Source organism: Bidens hawaiensis, unplaced genomic scaffold (assembly GCF_021521415.1).
Source record: "Bidens hawaiensis isolate Kalapana, Puna unplaced genomic scaffold, B.hawaiensis_p1.1 tig00014775_1, whole genome shotgun sequence".
In the NCBI taxonomy this organism is placed as follows: Eukaryota; Viridiplantae; Streptophyta; class Magnoliopsida; order Asterales; family Asteraceae; genus Bidens; species Bidens hawaiensis.
The window spans coordinates 304,015-315,540 of record NW_027492302.1 but is presented as its reverse complement, the minus strand read 5'-3'; the positions used below and the strand labels follow the sequence as shown (position 1 = coordinate 315,540).

Below are 11,526 nucleotides of genomic sequence, written 5' to 3'. Positions count from 1 at the left end.
AATAATCAAAAGTCGCAATAACAAGGTAGCAAAAGATTTTGGTTGGCAGTAATGGGAGATTGTGGAAGATGAGGGCTGCTCAAATTTGAATTGGGCTGACGAGTGAAGTGGCTAATGTAAGAGGCCTGGCAAAAAAAATGTAAATGGGCCTAGTCTATTTTCTTAAATAGTGCACAAATCGAGTTTTTCAAATACGCGGTTTTGAGTATGCAACCGGGTCCTGTAAAATTGGGTATTGACAATACCCGGTCATATATAGAATCGGATATTTAAATACCCTATTTTCGAGTATTGAAAAAAACCCTATTTTGGATTTTTTGGGGTAATTTTTGGTAATTTTCGGGCATTGATTCGATTTTTTAAAGAGTTGCACTTTTTAGAGATATTTTTCGGGTATAGATCGGGCATTTGAAAAGGCTGCTTTCAAGTATTGGAAAACCTAGTTCCAAGTATGAAACCGGTTCTGGTTTTCAGGTATTACCGGGTACAAATCTGGTCCGGATCGGATACGGGTTTTGGTATTGAAATGCATACCCTATCCGTACCCTATAGGAAGAGTCGGGTACGGATTCGGGTATTGAAAATCAGAAAAAATGGGCCTAGGAAAAAACCATGTTCGGGTTTTTTGTGCACCTCCATGTAAGAGGCCTGGCAAAAAAAAATGGGCCTAGTCGAATTCTTAAATTATTGCACATATGGACTGAAGCCACTAGACCACTATTTAGGGTTTGTTTGGCAAAACTAGCTGGTGGCTAGAAGCTGTTAGTTGTAGCTTTTTAGATGTATTTATGTGTTTGGCAGAGTAGTTGAAGTTTTTAATACAATAATTGGGTGCCCGCACGGTGCGGTTGGGTGAGCGTACAACCTGACATCAATCACATAATCATTGTCGGTACATGATTCACCTGATGACAGTGCACACATAACCCGAATGTAGAGGTATAATTAATGCAAAGACAGTACACGTGTAACCGGTGGTGAAAATCAAGACACAAAACTAAAATATACGGTAATTTCAAATAGACAACTTTTTAAACCAACCTGTTTTGATCCGAATCTGGTTTTGACCAGGCATTGTTCTGATCTGAAACATGTTCTGAGCTGACCCTTTTCGACTCAAAACCATATTGAAATGAACCGAACTAAATTAACCATTTTTGTATCGACTTGGGTCGACCCTGATTTGGTCTTACACATGGCCCGAGCTCGCTTGACTCGACTTGTTGCCGATCATAACCGGTAATCACTTAATATGTTAATTTTTTAAAGTTAAAAAAATATAATAATACCATACTCAAAATAAAGAGAATAAAATGTTCATTTTTATGATGAATTATTAAAAAAAAAATTATCAACGTGTAAAAAGTTATGGTCTCTAAAAAAGTCGTGGGGTAGTTGGTTTTGAATAAGGGTTAAAGGTGTAACTATTATATAAATTTACAAAAGCCGCTAGAAGTTCAGGTACCAAACTTGTAAAGTTTTCCCAAAAGTGTGTAGCGTTTTCTCCAACGCTAATAGTAGCAACGTTTAAAAATGGATTTTTTTTCTCTTAATCTAAATGTTTGAAGCTTATTCAACCAAACAAAGTTTTTTACTATGTATGAGCTTTTTCTTAAAAGCTTGAATCTAAAAGACCCTAAAAGCTCCTAAAAGATTCTTGTCAAACGCGACTTTCTTGTATTTAGGCTACCACAATCTTCGAATTTGGAGAGTCCGATGCCTCACTCTGGCCAGACTATGTTATCATAACCAGGGTCATGTTGGCTTCATAGTTTGGCTTGGGCGTTCCCCCGGGGAACCAACCGCCGGCTGTCACTTGATAGTCGTTGTGCCACCACAAGAGCAGAACTCACTGGCGTAACACACGATGGGACGAAAACCCGAGTGGGTTCCAGGTTCGAACTGATGACCTTTGCACAAGGCCTAACTCAGATCTTTCATTGTCAATATTCATCCAAAAGTGACACAAGAGGAATTCGAACTTGAGTCTCTATTGGAGAACCCAAGCCTCCTACCACTATGCTACATGTGAGGGATAGTTGCTAAGTATTTGGAATTAATTTTATAAACATGGGTCAATCAAACTGAAAATATAACTTATTAAAAATTGTAAGACGGAAGACGTGTATGAGAATTATTTTCTAATTATGTTCTAATAATGTCATACGTGATTTCATAATAGTAGGTTAGAAACATCTATCGGTTAACTAATTAGGAAGTAGTGCATGATTCAGATCAATTAAAAAGGACCTTGGAAATGTTATTTGAACCTAAATGATGAAACAATTGTGGTTGAATTAGAAAGTACGGATGATGAAGATGTGACCGTGACCGAACTACGTGAGAGAGACATCGATAGATAAAGTGTGCGAGGAAATAGCTCCATCCTGTGTTATGGTTTGTTGTTATGGAATAAAGAAGGATGACGAATAACAAACCAACAAAATGAATGTTGGAGTTTGCATGAGGTTCATGCAAAGAACAAGTCACTCGAATAAATGAGTTAGGTTCAGGAGGGAGTATGCATCAAATGAAGATTGAAAATTTGTCTTGAATACCATGATATTTGATAATGAAGTTGAGAAAGCAAACATGTGTGCCATTCAAAATGGGTTAATGCAGTTCTAAACAATGGAAAGTTGGAAACCTTGAAACTAGCACAATTGTAATAAGACGAAGAAACCTACATGTAATGTAATATAATCGAATCTAAGAATCAAGCTTAAAGAGGTACGAGTGTTAGCAGGTTTGAAAGAGTTTGAATGAATAATGGAAGTTGGTATTGAGAGAGTGTGTGAAACGTGCAATACCAACTTGAAGCAAATGGTTAATGTGAAAAGTATAACGGTGGTACAAAATATCTCAATGGTTGATTGAGACGAGATTTAAAGTTCTTCAAGGGAAAATTTAGTTTTCTTGGAGTCCAAATGGAGTCTAAATTTAGTTTACATTTATTTTACATCCATGTGGTATTGAAACTAAATTTCCCCTTGAAATGAAGGTTATACACTTTCTAACGCGTTTTCAAACCATAGGGGTGCAAGTGTATCATTTTGACTTGTAGGGGCATATCGTTCGGCCACGTTAGAACCACATGAACGCAAATAAGAAAAATCTTTTAATAAAAAGAGTTGTACAAGATTTATGAATATCAAGTTAAGTTTCTTCATTCACTTACTCAATAATTCAACATATTGGTCCTAATATGCACAAATTAATATATAAATTCAGATATTAGTCCTAAATTTAGTTCCTAATATATATTGAGCCAGATATTAAAAGAAATTCATTACGTTCCTTCCTCAAAAGGCTTTCTAAAAGTTCTAATTGCTTGGTTGATTTTAAGTTTAATATCACTTAAAACTCCTTTTAGTTAATCGAATTTCTAAAGCAAAACAATTCAAAACCGTGTTCAAAAGTATTAATGATTATGACTCATTGTGGAGACTATACCATGTGCTTACACTTTCTAGTATTAGGTCATTTGGTTTCTTTTTATAAATTTATTTGGTTTCCTTTTTTATATTTATTGACTCATGACGGTACATTGTAATATTGTATGGTGGTAGGTCCCCCTCAAAAAAAGTAAAAAACTGGAAAGAATCATTAAAAGGTACAGAACAAACTCAAATTGTTTGGTTCTTTCCAGTGGCGGATCCAAGAATTTTTTTAAGGTGGTGCACTACTTTAGATGTTTCAATTTCATAAAGTCGGGTAAAAAATTTCCGGGTCGGTTTGAGGTTCGGGTCGGTTCGATGGTTCGAGAAAAAGTTCATTACATAACAAAAATACGATAAAATAATAAAAGAAACTAACAAAAACTAACAAACTAACAAATTAAAACCAACAATCTAACAAACTAAAACTAAATTTAGCAAATAACTTAACAATTAAGTAGTTAACACTTAACAATTAAGAACAGTTAACATTTAACAATGAATCATGAATGTAAACTTACCTTCAAAATGGGAGGATAAGAGGATTCAAGTAAGAGTAGGCAATGGCAGGAGGACGGGGACGGCTGAGTGGCAGACAAAGACGAGGTTGACGGCGTTCCGCGATGGTCGGAGTGACGGGGACAAGTGGTTGACCTGACGGAGTGAGGCTGCCGACGGTCAGGAGTTGAAGAGGTTCAGGGACTGGGGCGGACTGTGGAGGCTGGAGAGGGGCTCTAATTGTGGGCTGGTTATGTTTGAAACCCTAACTGATGTTTGGGTAAGGTATTAAAAAAAAAAGAAAAAAAAAGTTTCAAAACCAGAATCAAACCTGCAACCTCTGGGTTACAAAACCAACATGTTACCATCTAGACAAGCGCTTCAAATGTTTATAGAGTGGTTCCTTTCTAATTTATAAGGTAGTTCCTTTATTATGTTATACATATATAACTACACTATTATTTCAAAACTCGGGTGGTTCCAAGGAACCACCCGTTAACATCGTAGATCCGCCCCTGGTTCTTTCTATGTTAGCTTTTTGGCTTGAATACGGCGGGTGGTGCCTTTCAAGTTTAGAGTTCTCTTTTTCCTTGTATTGATATGTTTCTAAAGCCATTTGTGGTGTTCAATTGAATTTAAGGTTCCTATATGTAGTAACTAAATTAGGTTCCTTGAACTTGGAATTCATAATGTGTTTCCGACTAACGATTTGAATTTGAAACTTTAAGTCGTGGGCATTGGATCCGATTCAACAAGAGATGAACTAACAGATTGTGCATCGATTAAGGGTTTGAGCAGTAGACATGAGTGAAGACTTTTAAGGCACAACAACCTAGCCCCTTGGGGTTAATTAGGTATTGATCGGAGCAACAACGCAACAAAAATATCAATTACACACACTTTACGAAAGAGTAAAACAAGAGCATGAGATTTATGTGAATTGTTCAAGCGACTTACATCACGGGCTACAACTAGAGTTCTTTTCTCTATGCTCAACCACAATAAATGATTACAATACAAAATTATGAAGCCGGTTTTTCTAATATTTTTCATAATTATATACATATAAAATAGAAAATTATATAAATAATTTGAATCCAAATATCCCATTGGATGAGCAAATGGTACCAGTACTTACACCGAAACGAGTAACTCGGTACCGGTCCCAATTTTTTAAGAAAATCAGAATCAGGAAATTTGGGATTAGTACTGGTATTTATCAAATTTGTGCATGCGTTATATGTACCGAACCGAACATTTTCATCCTGTACCAGTATCATGAATTTGACAAAATTTGGGATCAGGATTTTCGGATGGTATAATACCGAACTTATCCCTACTTAGTTGAGTATAAAAATCACGAATTCAAGTTGGATTCAAAATCAATATTTAAATCGACTGCTAACCTAATTTAAAAGTTCAAAATCCAAACTTATTAAATAGCATATGCCCAAACCTTCCTTTTATTTTAAAACAATAAAAGGTTGGAGAAAATCGATCAGTAGAGGATCACTAGCTTGCTTTATACATCTTTGTATACTGCACTTTTAAGTAGGGGTGCAAACGAGCCGAACCGAGCCCGAGCTCGACTAGGCTCGAGCTCGGCTCGTTTAACTTACATAGAGCTCGAGCTCGGCTCGTTTCGAGCTCTATTTTCAAAGCTCGAGCTTGGCTCGGGCTATGCTCGTTTATTATTTATTAATTATATTATTTTATATATTTTTTATATTATAATTTTTTTTATAAAAGAATATATATTATTTAGTTATTTTTATTTATTTTTTCATAACATAATATTTATTAATTAATAATTATTAAATATATATTATAAAAAAATTATATAAATGGCAGGCTCGTTTAGGCTCGCGAGCCGGCTCGAGCTCAATAAGTAAAGCTCGGGCTCGGGCTCGTTTATTAAACGAGCTTATTTTTAGGCTCGAGCTCGGGCTCGGGTTCGGGCTCGATAAAGCTCGACTCGATCGAGCTTTTTAACGAGCCGATCTCGAGTAGCGCGCGAGCAGCTCGGCTCATTTGCACCCCAGCTTTTAAGTACTTTAATTTTGGATCGTTGCCTATTCAGATGTGCGCACATTTCTTCCTCAAATTAATTAAGCCATCATGGAATCTCTTCTTTGAGCACTATTTGAGCACTAATTAAATGAACTTTGGCTAGTGGACAAACACTGGTAGGAAACAGCAAATATGATATGAACCAACCATTGGTCACCTAGCCGATATTAAAAATGGAAAACACGAAAGAGAAAACCAACTTTGATTAAGTAGTAAAATGGTTTTACTGCAAGAGGGCCACCAGCCCAAGCACTAAATACTTTGCTTTCCTCCAATATTGAATTTAGTTTGCCATGCATATACACTTGACCTAAAGTCACTTTTCATTAAACATGTGATCACTATCGTATAGAAATTTTTTTGATGATACTTATTAAAGTTTAATCGGACAATATTGAAAAAATAAAACTACGGCTATCATAGCATGTCGGACATGACATGGTATGACTTGTTGTGCTAAATACGAACACAAACACGACACGATAACTAATCGTGTCATTTTTTCCAAACACGAACACGAACCTGTTTAGTAACAGGTTAACCTGTTAAGACCTGTTAAGAGACATGTTTACTGACACAATGAATAATACATGTGCAACGAAACCAAAATTTTCAAAACGAGCATAAAAGTCTTAATTAATAGAAAATCCATAACATATTTGATATAAATAAAAACAAATCCATAACATACTAGAAACAAAAGATGACAAATACATAGCATACTTGAAACAAAAAAAAACATATAAGCAAATCTTAACATACGTAGAAAATATAATATCGGGTTCTGACGGGTATTAGTGAAACGTCTTTTGTAAGAGTAAGACTTTAGGATTAAGACTTTAGGAGTGTATATACGTTTATTTTATTAAAATAAAAATATACACATGTTACTAACAAGTTAACATGTCTTTAACCAGTTAGGACACGAATTTAAACATGTCGACATGTTTAAGACACGAAACTTGTTAAGCTCAAACTCAAACCTGTTAAAACATATGATGTGTCGTGTTAACAGGTCCGTGTCACAAATTGACAGCCTAAAGCAAACAAAACGATTATGCCAAGTCATGTATGAAAACATGTATCAACTTAAATGAATGATCTTCCTATTATAGGGGACATACCATTACAACGTATCTTAGTTTGCGGTTATAACCCTTGAAAGTCATGTCAATTATATCAGTAAAATACTCGATTAAGGCATGTGTAGTGAAGTATTATAACGACAATTTATTGGGCTGATAAAGCTCCTACACCACCCCCGGGACATTAGAGCACTCGCATTCCATTCTTCATCTCTATCTATAAATTTAAACTAAAAACATCATTTTCCTCTAAATTTCATTTATATTCAAAAGACATCTCATATTCCACTATCTATTTTTACCTTTACCTTACTCACAAACATTTAGTTTATTATTTTTCTTTTTCCTTCACACTTACATAATATATAAAATGATGAATAGTAATACTCTACTATAGAGAGTTACTATTAATCTCTATTTTATATTACGAAGAATTGAACGTAGAAGCTAAGTGAAAAACTACATTTTTCTTTATATCTTATGAGATAAATATATGACAGTATGGAGTGTGGGATGTAAATGCTCTTTAGCTCTTATAGAAGCGTGGGGATTTCTATAGGAACATCCATATGTGTCTTGAAGTGGTATTGATGTAAGAACATTAAGATGCATTACTAAATTACACATATTTTTGACTAAAATGAGTGATGAAGATGTGGCAAAAAATGTCTGTTAAGAAGCATTACTAAAGCATTGCCTCAACGGTAACGTAGTTACCATTGACACATGGTTGTTGTTCACACTCTTACCACTAATAATTAGTCATTTGCCATTAATGATCATTTTCTACCAAGGGACAAAATTACAACTCATAAGTAGTGACTCATTGTTGATAATTATCACGAATAATCAATTACGACTGATATTAATAGGTTTACATGTAAGTTTGTTCACCATGAATGTCACTCACCTGGTTAGTGAGACCTCAACCAAGGGCTCTTCCCATAGACCACTCTTGGGGCGTTGACCCTAAACCCCCTACCAAGGGCGTTGCGTGCCCATTTGAACTATTGGTAATTTATTGATGCATAGGTTGGCCAATTACCAAACTGTTATAGTCCATTTTCAAGAACCAATTATGATCCATTTTCTTGTTTAAGGAACATTTATGTCATAAGTTAGACCAAAATATTTATTAGATAGAAAGCATATATATATATATATATATATATATAAATTGGATGTGGCTCAATGGTAGAGCTCACTTTACCAGTGAGAGGTAGGGGTTCAAAATTCAGTATCACCAATTTATATGGGAGATATGAGGGATGGCCCTGGTTTGTCAGGGTTCGAGTCCTGATCTCACCCGGTTTTATCGGCTCCTCGCTGTCGTGCGGTTTGGCGGGCGTGGGGGTCGGGTTTTATCTGGTGAATCCCTCAATAGGTGGACCGCTAGGGGCTTCGTCCGTCCGGACTAGTGGCCGGCTCGGGCTACCTTTAACCAATAGGGGCCGCGTACGAAGTATCCAGCGTTACTTAGTTGGTACTTCAAAAAAAAAAAGTTAGAAAGCATATATTCAAAATTAACTTGAAACAAAATAGGCAGGAATAAACACAAAGTGAAGACTAAATTAGTAAATGAAAACCCGATTCAAATAGACTAAACTAAACCAATTATGTAGCCGGTTCCTGTGAGTAGTACAACTGAAAGCTAGAAGGAAGGATCATGATCATGATCATGTTCATGTTCAACCCACCCAAAGATCGATGTGAGGACTCTAGAAACCAGCAAAGGTTTTTCTTTGAAAAAACAACAGAAACAATATAATATTTAGTAAAGAGATGCTATTGAAGCCTTGGAGCTCTTTACTGTCATCCAGCTTAGATTAGTGCATTCTTCGTCACATCTACGTTTCACCGCATTTTTTAACATAATATTAAAATACGCGTGCGTCATGTACAAAAACTTTTAAAAATAATAAAATTATGCACCTAGTTACAGAAAGAAAGTCTAAAATAACAGCTCTAAATATAACTAAACGTGCACTATATAAACAGGCAGCTTGCTGATTCATATTCTATCAGTAAATCACACAAGTACACAAAAACAAACAAAACACACATACACAAACACAAAAACAAACACTCTGAAATTAACATGATAGGGTGGGATGACATATACAAGGTGGTAACATCCATGTTTCCACTCTATGTAGCCCTGCTTTTAGGCTACGGTTCGGTGAAGTGGTGGCGCATGTTCAAACCGGACCATTGCGACGCAATAAACCGACTAAATTGCTACTTCATAATCCCTCTCTTCACATTTGACTTCACAACCCAAGTGAATCCCTTCAAAATGAACTTTCGGTTCCTAGCTGCTGATGTCATCTCTAAAGGCATCATCATTGTAGCTATAACAATTTGGGCTAAGTTTGCACCAAAAGGAAACTATCCTTGGTCAATTACAAGCTTCTCTTTGTCTAGCTTGAACAATTCACTTGTTGTAGGGGTTCCACTTATGAGAGCAATGTTTGGTATTGTTGGAGAGAACCTTGTTATTCAATCTTCTATCTTGCAATTTACAATTTGGAACATAATATTATTGGCTATGTACGCGTTTTGGGGCGTAAAAAAAATGTCTTCTGACGAATTAGCAACGGATCTAGAAGAGGATGTCGTGACGACAACAAGACCATCCTTGTTGATTATAATGAAGATTGTTGGTGTGAAGCTTGCTAAGAACCCAAATTCTTATGCATGCATTTTGGGGGTTGCATGGGCACTTGTATCCTACAGGCAAGTTATACTTTGTCCATATTATACATACATACAGTTAATTTGTCATTTAATTTGTTGTATGTGCATGTCATGTATGTATTCTAACATTAGTGTGAAACTATACTGATTTCAGGTGGGATTTAAAATTGCCAAATATTGTAGAAGGATCAGTATTGATCATGGCCAGAGCTGGTTCAGGTGTTGCAATGTTTTGCATTGGTAAGCATATTTCACTTCTTTTTGGGAAAACTTCTAATATTAATATGAAGTTTTTTTTTAATTATTTTCAAAACTTATGATAAATGGGGCATTTTCTTTATTTTCAATTTTGGTTATTTATATATAAAAATTATAATACATGACAAAACGAACCATAAATAGTGCTTGATATCTTTTGTTTATTATCATCATCATGCCTTTTGAGATATAAATTATTTTCTAATATGTTTACATGAGCCTTTATCAAACACTGACATGGGGTTCTGAAATTTAAAACCAATGCATTGCAGGACTGTTCATGGCATTACAACCAAAGATAATCGATTGCGGGTGGACACTAACCGCATTTTCAATGCTACTGAGGTTTGGGGTTGCACCAGCAGCAATGGCTGTTGGTTCTCTTATTGTAGGTTTGCGTGGTGATGTCCTTTGTATGGCCATCATTCAGGTGATAGAAATATTATATCCATTTTATAAATTATTTATCGACAATAATTCACAAAATACGGTGTCCTAATTATGATCGTTTCATTGGTTAACTCAGGCTGCGCTTCCTCAAGCGATTACGTCTTTCGTATTTGCCAAGGAATATGATCTCCATACAAATGTGCTTAGCACTGCGTAAGTTCAGAATTTAAATATATATATATATATATATATATATATAGTCTATTTTGAGTTCTCACTCTTGTTCATCTTCTCTTTCAGGGTTATCTTTGGCACTATTGTGTCCATTCCGGTGCTGATTTCATATTTTGTTGTGCTAGAAGTTTTAACTACCTAATATATGGTTATATTATTGAGATTCTAAACCTAATATATGGTTATATTTTGTTGAGATTCTAATTATAGAGTTTAGAGATAAGTTAGAACAGTTATTTATATCTGTTTTATTATCATATGCTATATATCTTTCTATATAAAGAGACATCTACATGTCATGAAAAATATTTGACACCATCACACCAATGTTCTATATGTTCTGTTTTCTCCTTGTGATTCTATTAATGTAAATAAATTAAATGGAAGAGTGATGAATGAAATTCAAGAGTTTCAATAACTTGAAGTTTGATGCTTTGGAAAAAAAAAAGAAAAAAAAAACCTTCATTGTAAGAAAAAAGATGAAGTTTTGACCTCTTTCATAGTTCAGTTGTGAATTTGGAATTTACCATTCCATATGTTATAATCAAAAGATTTAAAATAATTTTAGTAAATAATAATTATGAATATAATGAATCACTAAAATTTATGAAGCTGAAAAATGATGATCGGAGTTTGCATAGTGAATTAGTGATAATTCCTATTTTTGAGTTAAAAGTGAATCCATATATCTAAAGAAAAATATTTAGGAAAAGTGAATAATTCAAGTTGGATCAAAGAGAAAATCAAGTCCATCACATTAATCGATAATCACTTGAGTGATTGTCTCTCACATTATAATCTTGTATATTTTAGTAATTAAATGTATTATTTTATTTACATGTCTTATTGTATTAGAG

At 34.8% G+C, this 11,526-nt stretch overlaps 1 protein-coding gene across 1 annotated transcript; it reads left to right on the top strand.

The window, feature by feature from the left end:
* The first annotated feature begins 9,137 nt into the window (after positions 1-9,137).
* Positions 9,138-10,811, top strand: LOC143547675 (auxin efflux carrier component 5-like). The gene is made up of 5 exons (XM_077039042.1): positions 9,138-9,826; positions 9,942-10,027; positions 10,318-10,475; positions 10,572-10,648; positions 10,736-10,811. Exons 1-5 carry the CDS (start codon positions 9,189-9,191, stop codon positions 10,809-10,811), a joined length of 1,035 nt encoding a protein of 344 aa, XP_076895157.1. The 5' UTR covers positions 9,138-9,188.
* Positions 10,812-11,526: the final 715 nt, after the last annotated feature.